Source organism: Bombina bombina, chromosome 4 (genome assembly GCF_027579735.1).
Source record: "Bombina bombina isolate aBomBom1 chromosome 4, aBomBom1.pri, whole genome shotgun sequence".
Lineage (NCBI taxonomy): Eukaryota > Metazoa > Chordata > Amphibia > Anura > Bombinatoridae > Bombina > Bombina bombina.
Genome location: NC_069502.1, coordinates 1,176,830,393 through 1,176,846,836, shown reverse-complemented (window position 1 = coordinate 1,176,846,836; position 16,444 = coordinate 1,176,830,393). Strand labels below are relative to the sequence as shown.

The 16,444-nt window shown below is 42.3% G+C and overlaps 1 protein-coding gene across 1 annotated transcript in view; it reads left to right on the top strand.

Annotated features, from left to right (window-relative positions):
- SPDYA (speedy/RINGO cell cycle regulator family member A) overlaps positions 1 to 11,700 on the top strand; it is a 504,065-nt gene extending 492,365 nt beyond the window's left edge. Inside the window, 1 exon segment of the mRNA XM_053712806.1 lies at positions 11,696 to 11,700. Coding sequence (XP_053568781.1) covers positions 11,696 to 11,700 — 5 coding nt within the window.
- Positions 11,701 to 16,444: the final 4,744 nt, after the last annotated feature.

Below are 16,444 nucleotides of genomic sequence, written 5' to 3'. Positions count from 1 at the left end.
TGCCAGATGTTCAAGCCTTTGTTCAGGCTCTGGTTAGAATCAAGCCTGTTTACAAACCTTTGACTCCTCCTTGGAGTCTCAATTTAGTTCTTTCAGTTCTTCAGGGGGTTCCGATTGAACCCTTACATTCCGTTGATATTAAGTTATTATCTTGGAAAGTTTTGTTTTTGGTTGCAATTTCTTCTGCTAGAAGAGTTTCAGAATTATCTGCTCTGCAGTGTTCTCCTCCTTATCTGGTGTTCCATGCAGATAAGGTGGTTCTGCGTACTAAACCTGGTTTTCTTCCGAAAGTTGTTTCTAACAAAAACATTAACCAGGAGATAGTCGTGCCTTCTTTGTGTCCGAATCCAGTTTCAAAGAAGGAACGTTTGTTGCACAATTTGGATGTAGTTCGTGCTCTAAAATTCTATTTAGATGCTACAAAGGATTTTAGACAAACATCTTCCTTGTTTGTTGTTTATTCTGGTAAAAGGAGAGGTCAAAAAGCAACTTCTACCTCTCTCTCTTTTTGGATTAAAAGCATCATCAGATTGGCTTACGAGACTGCCGGACGGCAGCCTCCTGAAAGAATCACAGCTCATTCCACTAGGGCTGTGGCTTCCACATGGGCCTTCAAGAACGAGGCTTCTGTTGATCAGATATGTAAGGCAGCGACTTGGTCTTCACTGCACACTTTTACTAAATTTTACAAATTTGATACTTTTGCTTCTTCTGAGGCTATTTTTGGGAGAAAGGTTTTGCAAGCCGTGGTGCCTTCCATCTAGGTGACCTGATTTGCTCCCTCCCTTCATCCGTGTCCTAAAGCTTTGGTATTGGTTCCCACAAGTAAGGATGACGCAGTGGACCGGACACACCTATGTTGGAGAAAACAGAATTTATGTTTACCTGATAAATTACTTTCTCCAACGGTGTGTCCGGTCCACGGCCCGCCCTGGTTTTTTAATCAGGTCTGATAATTTATTTTCTTTAACTACAGTCACCACGGTATCATATGATTTCTCCTATGCAAATATTCCTCCTTTACGTCGGTCGAATGACTGGGGAAGGCGGAGCCTAGGAGGGATCATGTGACCAGCTTTGCTGGGCTCTTTGCCATTTCCTGTTGGGGAAGAGAATATCCCACAAGTAAGGATGACGCCGTGGACCGGACACACCGTTGGAGAAAGTAATTTATCAGGTAAACATAAATTCTGTTTTCTCTTGTAAGGTGTATCCAGTCCACGAATTCATCCTTTACTTGTGGGATATTCTTCCTAACAGGAAGTGGCAAAGAGAGCTCACAGCAGAGCTGTCCATATAGCTCCCCCTCTAGCTCCACCCCCCAGTCATTCTCTTTGCCGGCTCTAAGCAATAGGGTCTCTCTCGGAAGGGTAAAGTGAATGTGGTGTTAGATTTGTAGTTTTTGTTCTACAAGCAAAAGTTTGTTATTTTTAAATGGTACCGGTTTGTACTATTTACTCTCCAGCAGAAAAGGGATGAAGATTTCTGCAGAGAGAAAGATGATTTTAGCATGTTGTAACTAAAATCCACTGCTGTTCCCACACAGGACTGAGGAGTACAAGAAAACTTCAGTTGGGGGGAACGGTTTGCAGATTAGGCTGCAATAAGGTATGTTCAGTCATTTATTTCTAGACAAGACTGTGATAATGCTAGAAAAGGACTGATAAGATCCCCATGAGGGAAGGGTAAGCTTTATTCAGAGACTAAGTATGGAATTAAAAGCTTACATGACAGGGCTAATTTATGCTGGTTGACACTTTTTTATGGCAAAAACTTACTTATAAATATCGTTTTTGAGACACTTAGAAGGTCCCTTTGGGTTTGTTTCAGGGGTTGTTACCCACATGGCTAATATTATAACTCCTAGAAGTGTTTCTTTAGGCCTCATAGCACCGGAGTAAGGTGGGAGGGGCCTAATTTCGCGCCTCAGATGCGCAGTTAGATTGACTAGATCTTCAGGCTGTGTTCACATGGTGGCTCCTGCTACAGTTTGAGGACCCATAAGAAGCTTTTTCCCCATAAATCCGACTCCTAAGGGAAGGTAGGGCCACAGCAGAGCTGTGGCAAGTTGCTAAATTTGTTTTAACCGGTCTGTTAGCTTACTAATTGATCCGGTTTGGGCATTAAGGGGTTAATCGATTTTTTTGCTAGTTGTGCAATCTTACCAATGCTTTAGGTACATACTGTGAAAATTTCAGAAAGTTTGGTGCATTTTTCACTGTTTTGGAAAATTGTGTGCCTTTTTTATTTCTTAAAGGCACAGTAACGTTTTTTTGCAAAGTGTGTTTTTGCTTGATTAATGTGATTTCTAAGCCTGTTTGTCTTACTACTAGTCTGTTAAACATGTCTGTCACCAAGGAAAATCCTTGTTCAATGTGTTTAGAAGCCATGGTGGAACCCCCTCTCAAAATGTGTCTAACGTGTACTGATATGTCTATACATTTTAAAGACCATATTGTTGCACTTAAAAATGTGGCCCAAGATGATTCTCAGACAGAAGGTAATGAGGTTAGCCCGTTGACCTCTCCCCAAGTGTCACAACCAGTTACGCCCGCTCAAGCGACGCCTAGCACCTCTAGCGCGTCTAACTCTTTTACCTTACAAGATTTGGCGGCAGTAATGGATAATACCCTCTCAGTATTTTTATCTAAGCTGCCCGTGTTACCTGCAAAGCGTGATAGCTCTGTTTTAAGAACAGATTATGAGCATTCTGACGCTTTAGTAGCCGTATCCGATATACACTCACAACGCTCTGAAATGGGGGCGAGGGAGGTGCTGTCTGAGGGAGAAATTTCCGATTCGTGAAAGGTTGCTCCTCAGACAGACTCAGATACGTTGGCTTTTAAATTTAAACTAGAAAACCTCCGTTTATTACTCAGGGATGTATTAGTTACTCTGGATGACTGTGACCCTTTGGTGGTTCCAGAGAAATTGTGTAAAATGGACAAGTACCTAGAAGTTCCTGTTTACACTGATGTGTTCCCGGTCCCTAAGAGGATTGCGGATATAGCAACTAGGGAGTGGGATAGACCAGGTATTCCGTTTGTTCCCCCTCCTGTTTTTAAGAAAATGTTCCCCATATCTGACACCACGCGGGACTCATGGCAGACGGTCCCTAAGGTGGAGGGGGCTGTTTCTTCACTTGCTAAACGCACAACCATACCAATTGAGGACAGTTGTGCTTTTAAAGACCCTATGGATAAAAAGTTAGAGGGTTTACTTAAGAAAATATTTGTTCATCAAGGTTTTATTCTCCAACCTATAGCGTGCATTGTTCCTGTAAGTACTGCAGCTGCTTTCTGGTTTGAGGCGCTAGAAGATGCGCTCCAGACGGAGACCTCATATGAGGATATTATGGACAGAATTAAGGCTCTTAAGCTGGCTAATTCTTTTATCACAGATGCCGCTTTCCAACTAGCTAAGTTAGCGGCAAAGAATTCAGGTTTCGCCATTCTGGCGCGCAGGTCGTTATGGCTCAAGTCCTGGTCGGCCGATGTGTCGTCAAAATCCAAACTGCTGAACATTCCTTTCAAAGGAAAGACCCTTTTCGGGCCTGAATTGAAAGAGATTATCTCAGAAATCACTGTCCTTTAAGACAAAGAACAAACAAAATAATTTTCGTTCCTTTCGAAATTTCAGGAGTGGTCTCGCTTCATCCTCACCTGCTGCATAGCAAGAGGGTAACACTTCACAACCCAGGGCAGCCTGGAAACCTTACCAGGGCTGGAACAAAGGTAAACAGGCCAAGAAGCCTGCAGCTGCCTCCAAGACAGCATGAAGGGGTAGCCCCCGATCCGGGATCGGATCTAGTAGGGGCAGACTCTCTCTCTTCGCTCAGGCCTGGGCAAGAGACGTACACGATCCCTGGGCCTTAGAGATTGTATCCCAGGGAAATCTTCTAGAATTCCAGGACTCCCCTCCAAGGGGAAGGTTCCATATTTCTCGTCTGTCTACAGACACGACAAAGAAAGAGGCGTTCTTACGCTGTGTAGAAGACCTACATACAATGGGAGTGATCCACCCAGTTCCAATTGCGGAACAAGGGTGGGGTTTTACTCAAACCTGTTTGTGGTTCCCAAAAAAGAAGGAACTTTCAGACTAATCCTGGATCTCAAAATTCTAAACAAATTCCTCAGAGTCCCATCATTCAAGATGGAGACCATTCGGACAATCTTACCAATGATCCAGGAGGGTCAATATATGACTACCGTGGATCTAAAGATGCGTATCTACACATTCCTATCCACAAAGATCATCACCAGTTTCTCAGGTTTGCCTTTCTGGACAAGCATTTTCAGTTTGTGGCTCTCCCTTTCGGGTTGGCCACTGCTCCCAGAATTTTCACAAAGGTGCTAGGGTCCCTCCTGGCGGTGCTAAGACCGCAGGGCATAGCAGTGGCGCCTTATCTAGACGACATCTTAATTCAGGCGTCAACTTTCCAAAGAGCCAAGTCTCACACGGAAATTGTAGTGGCTTTTCTGAGGTCTCACGGGTGGAAAGTAAACATCAAAAAGAGTCCTCTCTCCCCCCTCACAAGAGTTCCCTTCCTAGGAACACTAATAGACTCGGTAGAAATGAAAATATTTCTGACGGAGGTCAGAAAGTTAAAACTCTTAACTACTTGCCGAGCTCTTCATTCCATTCCTCGGCCGTCTGTAGCTCAGTGCATGGAGACAATCGGACTAATGGTAGCGGCAATGGACATAGTCCTTTTTGCACGGATACACCTCAGACCACTGCAACTATGCATGCTCAAACAGTGGAATGGGGATTATGCAGATTTGTCTCCTCAAATACAGTTGGACCAGGGGACCAGAGATTCTCTTCTCTGGTGGTTGTCTCAAGATCACCTGTCTCAGGGAATGTGTTTCCGCTGACCAGAGTGGATCATCGTAACGACCGACGCCAGTCTGTTGGGCTGGGGTGCTGTCTGGGACTCCCTGAAAGCTCAGGGCTTATGGTCTCGGGAAGAAGCTCTTCTCCCGATAAACATTTTGGAACTGAGGGCGATATTCAACGCTCTTCAGGCATGGCCTCAGCTAGCTGCGGCCAAATTCATCAGATTTCATTCGGACAACATCACGACTGTAGCTTACATCAACCATCAAGGGGGAACAAGGAGTCCCCTAGCAATGATGGAAGTAACCAAAATAATCAGGTGGGCGGAGGATCACTCTTGCCACCTCTCAGCAATTCACATCCCACGAGTAGACAACTGGGAAGCGGATTTTCTAAGTCGTCAAACTTTTCATCCGGGGGAGTGGGAACTCCACCCGGAGGTATTTGCCCAGCTGACTCAGCTATGGGGCACTCCAGAATTGGATCTGATGGCGTCCCGTCAGAATGCCAAACTTCCTCTTTACGGGTCCAGGTCCCGGGATCCCCAGGCGGTGTTGATAGATGCTCTAGCAGCACCTTGGTCCTTCAATCTGGCCTAGGTGTTTCCACCGTTTCCTCTCCTTCCTCGTCTGGTTGCCAGAATCAAGCAGGAGAGGGCGTTGGTGATTCTAATAGTGCCTGCGTGGCCACGCAGGACTTGGTATGCAGACCTAGTGGACATGTCATCCGTTCCACCATGGACTCTGCCAATGAGGCAGGACCTTCTACTTCAAGGTCCTTTCAAACATCCAAATCTAATTTCTCTGCTTCTGACTGCTTGGAGAAGTTATGAAGACCGCTGCTCCATAACCCTGTCCGTCTGCTCTGAGCAGACAAACAGGAATCTCCACAATTCAACCCGATCAAGTACGATCGGGCTGATTGACACCTCCCTGCTGGCGGCCGATTGGCCGCGAGTCTGCAGGGGGTGGCGTTGCACCAGCAGCTCTTGTGAGCTGCTGGTGCAATGCTGAATACGGAGAGCGTATTGCTCTCCACATTCAGCGATGTCAGTCGGACCTGATCCGCACTGTCGAATCAGGTCCGACAGACATTTGATTATTCGGCCTCATGGAATCAGTTTGTATGCTACAAATAAAGAACCTAAGAAGTCAAGGAAATATATTTGGCTGTTAGCAAAAAAAACAGTTGACATCTGAATATGAGCAATTAACGGTCTGGAAAAGACAAAAGCAGCAACCACTAATTCATCAGTGGTTTGAAATGTTCATTGCATGTTAAATGCCAAGATTTCAGGCTCAAAATAATAAATAAAAGAAAAAGAAATCAATAAGAGCATGTCAGAATTGTATACTTCTTAAAAAGCTAATCTTGATAATGTGGACATATTATTTAGCAAAATATTAGCAGAGGAATATGTTTGCTAAGCATCTCAAAATACTCTGGTTCACCTGATTATCTTCATTTACAAAGAGATGCTGGTGCTAGCAAGTAGTTCACTATAACATATTAAATACAGGGTTTAAAAGAGCTTCAAGACAGTATAACTAAGGCCTAGATTTGGAGTTTTGTCGGTAACGACCCGCGTAGCTAACGCCGGCTTTTTTCTGGCCGCACCATAAAAATAACTCTGGTATTGAGAGTCCACATAAAGGCTGTGTTAGGCTCCAAAAAAGGAACACCTGCAAAAAAGCCGAGTTCAGCTCCTAACGCAGCCCCATTGTTTGCTATGCGGAAACACTTCCTACGTCTGCACCTAACACTCTAACATGTACCCCGAGTCTAAACACCCCTAACCTTACACTTATTAACCCCTATTCTGCCGCCCCTGCTATCGCTGACCCCTGCATATTATTATTAACCCCTAATCTGCCGCTCCGTAAACCGCCGCTACTTACATTATCCCTATGTACCCCTAATCTGCTGCCCTAACATCGCCGACCCTTATATTATATTTATTAACCCCTAATCTGCCCCCCTCAACGTCGCCTCCACCTGCCTACACTTATTAACCCCTAATCTGCCGACCGGACCTGAGCGCTACTATAATAAAGTTATTAACCCCTAATCCGCCTCAATAACCCTATAATAAATAGTATTAACCCCTAATCTGCCCTCCCTAACATCGCCGACACCTAACTTCAAATATTAACCCCTAATCTGCCGACTGGAGCTCACCGCTATTCTAATAAATGTATTAACAGGTAATTTTGTAATTATTTTAACTATTTTAGCTATTAAATAGTTCTTAACTATTTAATAGCTATTGTACCTGGTTAAAATAAATACAAAGTTACCTGTAAAATAAATATTAATCCTAAAATAGCTATAATATAATTATAATTTATATTGTAGCTATATTAGAATTTATTTTACAGGTAAGTATTTAGCTTTAAATAGGAATAATTTATTTAATAAGAGTTAATTTATTTTGTTAGATTTAAATTATATTTCTCTTGTTAAGTGTAGTCAGTCCACGGGTCATCCATTACTTATGGAATATATCTCTTCCTAACAGGAAGCTGCAAGAGGATCAACCAGCAGAGCTGCTACATAGCTCCTCCCCTCACATGTCATATTCAGTCATTCTCTTGCAGCCTAACTAGATAGGTCGCTGTGAGAGGTCTGTGGTGTTTTTTTTAACTTAGTTTATTTCTACAATCAAAAGTTTGTTATTTTAGTTGAAATAATTTTTATTCGCTTTACATTATAAACAACAGGTACAGATCACATTGTTCATTGAGTACAAGCTGTATCGCCTCTACCAACTCTTTTACATAGGTCCTAGTCCGTTAATCAGTAATCTCTTGTAAGGTTGATATCTTCAGAGTCAGTTATTTTACAACAGTAAACTAGTATAATGTCTATGATGCAACCTATCTGATCCATGTTGCTGCAAAGAGAATTATCAATTCACATTTATGTGAGCATGGTAGAGGTAATAACAAAAGAAGGCATCTTGAACCATTTCTCACTGCTCCCTTTTCCAAGCTCAACATGTTTGTATAGCCTACATTTCCCCCCCCCCAAACAACTAAACAACAAAAAATAAAACAACTCAGCAATTAAGAAAAAAAGAACAAACTTCAACTTGCCTGTCGACTCTTCCCAAGTGCAGCAGATCCAGGAAAGGGGCCCCCACCAATTTTAAGGTCACTCCGAGAGGTTTTCTAGTCAATATTGGTTGGTCTTCCCCACCCAATCCAAACATTAGTTCTTCACCTTCTATAGTCAGGGTGCACCCCTCAACCCCACTGTCATCACTAATAACCCGCTAATAACCAGAAGTACCATATCTTGGAAAATTGATTGTGGTTATTTTGAATATGTGCTGCTGTTTCCGACAATTTATATGTAGCCTTTATTTTATCCGTCACCTCGCCCCACGAGGGTGCCCCTGACTTCCAGTGTCGTGCCACACATATTCTAGTAGCAGTACACAGAATCCGTATAAAGGTGTTAATGGGTGCATTAAAGGGTTCTATATGTTCGTTTAGCAGCGCCTGTGGAGCAGTCAGAGAGATAGATGTCGTCAGGACCTCGCTAAGTAGTGTAGACAGCCTAGACCATATCTGTTTAATTTGCGGGCATTCCCACCACATATGAATATATGTCCCCCTGTCTGCACATCCCCTATAACAGAGTTTGCTGCCCCCCTGCGTGTAGTGGGAGGTGATAATGGGGGTCAAGTACCACCTGAAAGATGTTTTTAGGCAATTTTCTCTAAAGTCCGCACTGATCATTCCTTTGCTCGATGTGTATAGGAGTGTGTCCCACTCATCGATTGAGTATATTTTGTTCAGTTCCCTTTCCCACTGTTCCATTAGTTTAGTTTTAGAGGTATGTTTAGCCTTTTGTATCGCTAAGTATATAGCTGAAATCAGTTTTTTGTGTTGATTAGGTGAGTTGCATAGACGTTCGAGTGTTGTCAACAGTGTCGCTGAGCTATGTTTCCTAAATTTAGTGATAGTTGAAGATATTTGTAGGTACAGGAACCATTGCATTTTCTCTGGATATATCTTGTCTTGAATTTGTTGATATGTAGCTAGTTTATTATTGTGTAAAAAGTCTGCAACCCTATATAGCCCTTTATTGTCCCACTTCCCCATGTGTAGATGAAAATCTGGGTTTAGGAGAGTCTTAATTGGTCTCACTACTGAGTCTATTGGAATTAGGTTTAAAGATCTGGACAACACGGTCCAAGTCTGCATCATCTCTACCGTAAGTCTGGAGGCCGGCTTTCCCTTAAAGGGTTGTTTCGAGTGATCCCATAGGATATCGTCTGGGTTGCTATACTCTGTCATTAGCGTCTCCACACGGATCCACACCCGATCTGCTGGGTTTTTGCTAAATAAGGTGGTCTGAGCTAATCTCGCCGCTTGATAGTACTGTAACAAATTTGGCATTCCCACCCCTCCCAATTGTCTGTGTTGCTGTAAAACATGAGATGGGATTCTAGCTGTTTTAGCACCTCTGAAAAAGCTCACTAAATCCTTTTGAAGTTTACTCAGATCAATCAATGGCACTTTAATAGGTAGGGCTCGGAAAAGGTAGAGAAGCCTTGGTAGGATATTCATTTTAATTGATGTTAGTCGGCCATATAAGGAAAACCTGCCTTTTTTCCAGACATCTAAGTCTTTCCTAATCGATCTGTATAAAGGGACATAATTCAGATTGTATAAGTCATCAATGTTATTCGAAAGTTTAATCCCCAGATATTTAATCGACCCCTTATTCCATGTAAACTCAAAATTCGTTTCTATAAGTTTTTTGGTATGGTTGGGGAGGGCAATAGGGATAGCCTCACATTTTTCTAGATTAACCTTGTACCCTGATATATCTGAGTAATCTTGTAGAACCTTATATAGATTTGGTAGGGAAACGAGTGGTCTAGTCAATGTGAGAAGGACATCGTCTGCAAACAGCGACACTTTGAATTCCTGTCCCCTGAGTGAAACCCCATGGATATCTGGTGATATGCGTATCTTCTCTGCTAATGGCTCTATACATATTGCAAATAACAGGGGTGAAAGTGGACAGCCTTGGCGAGTACCATTTAAAATGTCTATCAGTTTTGACTGATAACCTGCCGCTCTGACACTAGCTGTAGGGTGAGAATAAATGCTTTTGATGGCTTGAACAAATGAGCCCTGAATATTTAATCTACCTAAAACTTCTAGCATAAATTCCCAATCTATTCTGTCGAACGCCTTCTCCGCATCCAAGGATAGGACCAGAGAAGGCGTTCTCGTTTTGCTAAGATACTCTATCAGGGAGATCGCACGCCTCGTGTTGTCTGGGGCTTCCCTATCTGGAACAAAGCCCACCTGGTCAGGATGAATTAGCTTGGGTAAATATAATTTGAGTCTATTCGCAAGAATCTTAGTAAAAATCTTAATGTCCTGATTGATGAGGGAAATGGGGCGATAATTTTGACATAGTTTTGGGTTTCTACCTGCTTTGGGGATAACTACTATTTTTGCTTGTAAAATTTCCTCGGGGATCTCATTACCTTTTAAGATATCATTGCATAGGGAAACTACATGTGGGATGAGTACCGATTTGAAAAGTTGGTAATAGTCCCCTGGGAACCCGTCTGGACCCGCTGCTTTTCCTGGCTTAAGCTCTTTAATGGCATTATGGACCTCTCTAGTCGTAATTTCTGCATTTAATTCATCCCTGTCCTCGTCCCCCAGGGGAGTCAGTCTAGTGTCATCTAGGAAGTCAGACCGGAGTCTGGTCATCTGGTCAGAATGTGTAACTTTTTTTCTGTCATAGAGTTGAGCATAGTATTGAGCGAAACTATCCGCTATCTCCTGGGGATCAGATGTACAAGAGCCATCAGATTTTTGTAGAGAAGGTATCGTAAAAGACTTAGTCCTTTCCTTCAGCTTATGAGCCAGATATCTGTCGGGCTTGTTTGCATATAAAAAATAATGTGAGTTTAATCTGTGCGCTGCCCTAACTGATGTCTTGTTCATAATTGTAGCTAGTTCTAATCTTTTAGCCTGTAATTGTGTAAAGATGATGGGTGATGAGTTTAGTTGATGTGTCCTAGTGAGTGTGTCTATTTCTTTTTGCAATGTTTCCGTCTGCCGCCTAGCAGCTTTGGTTAAGGCCGCTTTTTCTTTAATAAGCAGCCCTCTAATATAGGGTTTATGTGCCGCCCAAATGGTGATAGGATTGGAGGTGGTTCCCTCGTTTAAGCCCCAATATTCTGACAGTGCCTTAGATATAGATTCTCTCGTCTTAACGTCTTGAAGAACATATGGGTCAAAGTTCCAGGACCGTGTAGCACTAGTGTGGAAAGTTTGTTTGATGTCTACTTGAACTATAGAATGATCCGACCATGCACATGCGTGTATCTTAGAAGAGGCTAGGTCTGGGATCAATGTCTGACTCAGATAGATGTAGTCTAACTTTGAGTAGGAACCATGTGCAAACGAATAGTATGTATAGTCATTTGTTTTACCGTATAAGGTGTCCCAGGAATCCAAAATATTATGTGATAAGAAAGTATCTTTTATTTTTTTAACTGTAGAGTTGTGTCTCATTTGTTTTCGGGTTAGTGGAACCTTGTCTTTGTCTTGGTGTGCATACATTGACACATTAAAATCCCCCCCTAAGATTATCCGGAAATGCGACCAATGTGTCAGTAGATCCGAGACATGAGAGAAAAAGGGCGCTTGTGTTTCATTGGGCGCATAAACATTACAAAAGACTATGTGCTTATCCCGTATTCTACCTTTAAGTATCAAAAACCTGCCTTCTGGATCCCTAATTGTTTCTTCCATCACAAACCCCACCGAGTGATGAATTAGTATTGATACTCCCCTTTTTTTCCTATCTGTTATAGAGTGAAAATGTTGAGTGTACCCTCTGGCCCAATATTTGGGAATGGCTTCCCTGGTAAAGTGTGTCTCTTGAAGGTAAATGATGTTAGCCTTCAATCTAATGTATTGGCTCATCGCTATTCTACGCTTTGGGTCAGTGTTGAGGCCCCTGACGTTGTGTGAAATTAGTCGAAGATTAAAAGTCATTACTTACTATTTTGTGTGTGGGGGACCCCCCCCCCCGGATCCGCTGTCTCCTCAATCATTCTTGTTGCCCATAGGCATTGTGGATAAGGTTTTCTTTGGTTAAATGATTTATGCATAGAAATAAGGCGAGTCGACAGGACATAAACAAAAACAAGAACACATAAAGTAACAATCAAATACAAATTGTCAAATATACAAATGAAAGCATAGTAGCCAAGGATCAAAGATCCCTGTCTCCTGTAGGCAAAAAAGGAAAATAAACAAAATAAACATAAAACAAAAACATCCCCAACCTTTACCTCTTCCCCACTCAGGTTGGTTGTAGTTACATACTGTCTGTACTATAACAATAGGCATTCTAATGAAAAAAAAAAAAAAAGAGGAAGGGATACACCCCCTTTTCCTTGAGAGTATCTGGAAAGATAACATTTAACATTTTCTTAACAATCACCTCCTAGCCTTTAAATGCTTTCTGACCCCATTCCCTCCCGAATCTACAGCTACCCTGACTTTCGCTAGTAGGAGTCTAATGTTCTCCCAGGTATCTGGTATATCAGTTCATACCCTAAAAAAAGTGTCACTGGATACAAAAAAGGATACATTCTTCACGTCTCCCTCCTCCTAGAGAGATGTAGAAAAGCTCCGCTTAGTCAGGAACAAGAAGATAAAAAAGCACTAAGACTTAGCCTTTCTTTTTGGAACTTTGGTCCACTTCTGTCTCTGTTGAAGAGGTTGATTTGCCAATATTTGAGAGGAACTCTCTGTCTGGTTTAGTTGAGGAATCTCAGGAGCGTCCAATTGTAGTCTGCGGCATATCTCTGGAATCTCTGACGCTTCTTTCAAACTGAATGATCTTCCATTATACTGAATATATAAGCTGAAGGGGAATCCCCAGCGGTATACTATTTGATGTTTTCTCAGGAGTGTGGTAAGGGGTCTCAGATAACTTCTTCTTTGTAGAGTCCTCACACATAGATCCTGAAAGAATTGTATCACCACCCCCTGAAATTTGAAAGTAGGGTTCTTCCTGGCTGCCGATAGGATTTCTTCCTTTTCTGGAAATCTAAGAAACTTCACTATGACATCTCTAGGTGGCGCTTCTTCTTTTGGCCTTGCTCTTAATGCACGATGTGCCCTTTCCAGTTGGAATTTTTCTTCACCCGTTTCTCCCGTGATGGCCTGAAATAATTGGTGTAGATAAATGGGAAGCTCTTCAGCTGAGATTGTCTCTGGGACCCCTTTTAGACGTATATTACATCTACGGCCTCTGTTCTCGAGATCTTCCAGTTTGTCATGCATCTCATTTACTTCCTGCTGCTGCGTGGAGATCTTTTGAGTAATATCAGAAAGGTCTTCTGTAATAGTGGTTTCATTTTCTTCTAGGGTTGCAACCCTAGTACCCAACTCCAAGATGTCTTGCTTTATGTCTGCTAGGCTATTCGTGACAGTATTTTGAAAAGCGTCAAATTTTTCCCAGAGCTTATCAAAATTTTTACTAATATCCTGTTTAGATACCAGTGCCTTCAAGTCAGCTTTTGTAGCAGGAGTTGCATCTTCTTCTGTATATTGTGAACCTGCATCAGAGTCGTTATCTTCTTCCAGCGCCATGTTAGCAGACTCTAAATGTTTCTCTCCTTTAGCAGGTTTGAAAAACAGGCTGGCTGCTGCTGACTTAGGCCCCTGGGAGGGTTTATTCTGTTTCCTCACTGACATGGTTCTGATAGATTTAGCCAAGTTTCCAGTGGTATATTAGTTTGGAAGTTTATAGTAGAATAGATGCATTGATAAAAGGAGGTTAATGCAATAAATGTAAAAGGCACATAAATCAGTACTTAACCAGTGTAAGAGGCTAGTGGTAGAGAGACAATGCTGTAGGTTTCTGAGTATATTCCAGCTTTTTGATGCTCCTCCACCCTTATCTCTATCAGCATTATATATGTTGACAGCACTCTCTGATAACGAAATCAAAGCTTTTATTTCTCTCTAATATCATATCTCAGGCTTATAAGATAGATGGCAGGATTGATTTAGACCCCTTGTCAGCATGTAGGTGTCCTTGTCGCCTTACTAGATGTCTGATAATGGCTGTATAAGAAGTGCTTTCATTAGTGTGTGTCCCTTTTAGTATCTGTGGTTGTGAAGTGCAGGATTCTTTAGTCTGGGTCCCAGCATTATTAGAAAATGGCCGTTACATATGCTCTATATTTATATGCATTGTATATGCATTAATAACTTCCATCCCCTTCAGGGGTTAATATGGGCTCATGAAAACATAATGTGGACTTTGAATGGTAGCCCCACACATATCGCCCAGCTCAACTTTCAGTCTCTCAAATCAGCTCTGACTAGCGTGTCATTTTCAAATACCCTTCTTACCGCCACTGGTTTATGCGCCTCTAGGCCCTCTATGTCAGCCCGCTCCTCACCGGGTCTTTTTTTGAAGCCTTGCTGTCCTCCGTTAGAGTCGCTAGATGTCCGGTGTAGCTGCTAGTCTTAGGAGTCGTTTAAAGGGTATGGACTTATTCCTGGTAGCATCCCCAGCAGCTAAATCTCTTAGAGAGTTGCTCCGGTGTTGCGTTAACACGCCACCAAAATGGCGCTCGGCATCTATCTGCTCCTGTGCTCCACCGCTAGCAGACAGATTTATGGCTCCCAACAGCAGTTCCAGCCAATTTCGGGAGTGTGCACTTCTTTTCCCCACAAAATGAGGCAAAACTTTTATGTTTATCCCCTCAGCATATCGTCCTATGCCATAGTACTGCACAGAGCTCCAACTCTAAGCAGCCATCTCCTAACGGCTCCAGGCTCCGCCCCCCAAAGTTTGTTATTTTAAATGGCCCCGGAGTGTGCTGTTTATTCTCAGGCAGCATTAGAAGAAGAATCTGCCTGCGTTTTCTATGATCTTAGCAGACGTAACTAAGATCCACTGGCTGTTCTCATCTGAGGAGTGAGGTAACTTCAGAGAAGGGGAATAGCATGCAGGGCCCCCCTGCAAATGAGGTATGTGCAGTAATTATTTTTCTGAGGAATGGAATTGACTGAGAAAATACTGCTGATACCAATGTAAAGTAAGTTCAGCCTTAAATGCAGTGATAGCGACTGGTATTAGGCTGATGAGTGTGTGTACACTGAATGTATTTTTCTAAGGAATGGAATTGACTCTGAAAATACTGTTAATACTGAAATAATGTATGAGCCTTAACTGCAGTAAAAGCAACTGGTAGCAGGCTTATTAATAACAATTCATAACTTTTCAAATGTATGTTTAAAACGTTTACTGGCATGTTAATCGTTTTTTGTGAGGTACTTGGTGATAAAACTTATTGGGGCATGATTTTTACCACATGGCCATCTTTGTTTTCTGCATAGAAACAGTTTTCTGAGCTTCCCCACTGTTGTAATATGAGTGGGAGGGGCCTATTTTAGCGCTTTTTTGCGCAGTAAAAATTCAGTCACAATCTGTCTACTTCATCCTCCATGATCCAGATCGTCTCTAGAGAGCTCAGGGGTCTTCAAAATTCATTTGAGGGAGGTAATCAGTCACAGCAGACCTGTGACAGTGTGTTTTGACTGTGAGAAAAACGTTAATATTAAATTGTTAATCCGTTTTTGGGTATTAAGGGGTTAATCATCCATTTGCTGGTGGGTGCAATCCTTTGCTAACTTAATACATTTACTGTGAAAAATTGGTTGCTATAACTATTTTGGTTCATTGTTATTTCAACTGTGACAGCTTTTTGTGCTTCTTAAAGGCACAGTAGCGTTTTTTATATTGCTTGTAAATTTATTTAGAAAAGTATTTCCAAGCTTGCTAGTCTGTTTAAACATGTCTGACACAGATGAATCTCTTTGTTCACTATGTTTAAAGGCCAATGTGGAGCCCAATAGAAATTTATGTACTAATTGCATTGATGCTACTTTAAATAAAAGTCAATCTTTACATGTAAAGAAATTATCACCAGACAACGAGGGGGAAGTTATGCCGACTAACTCTCCTCACGTGTCAGTACCTTCGCCTCCCGATCAGGAGGTGCGTGATTTTGTGGCGCCAAGTACATCAGGGAGGCCCTTACAAATCACTTTGCAAGACATGGCTACTGTTATGACAGAAGTATTATCTAAATTGCCAGAATTAAGAGGCAAGCGCGATAGCTCTGGGTTAAGGACACAGCGCGCGGATGAGGTGTTAGCCATGTCAGATACTGCGTCACAGTTTGCAGAACGTGAAGACGGAGAGCTTCATTCTGTGGGTGACGGATCTGATCCAGGGAGACTGGATTCAGAGATTTCTAATTTTAAATTTAAGCTTGAGAACCTCCGCATATTGCTAGGGGAGGTATTAGCGGCTCTGAATGATTGTAACACGGTTGCAATTCCAGAAAAATTATGTAGGTTGGATAGATACTATGCGGTACCGGTGTGTACTGACGTGTTTCCTATACCTAAAAGGCTTACAGAGATTATTAGCAAGGAGTGGGATAGACCTGGTGTGCCCTTTTCCCCTCCTCCCATATTTAGGAAAATGTTTCCTATAGACGCCACCACACAAGACTTATGGCAGACGG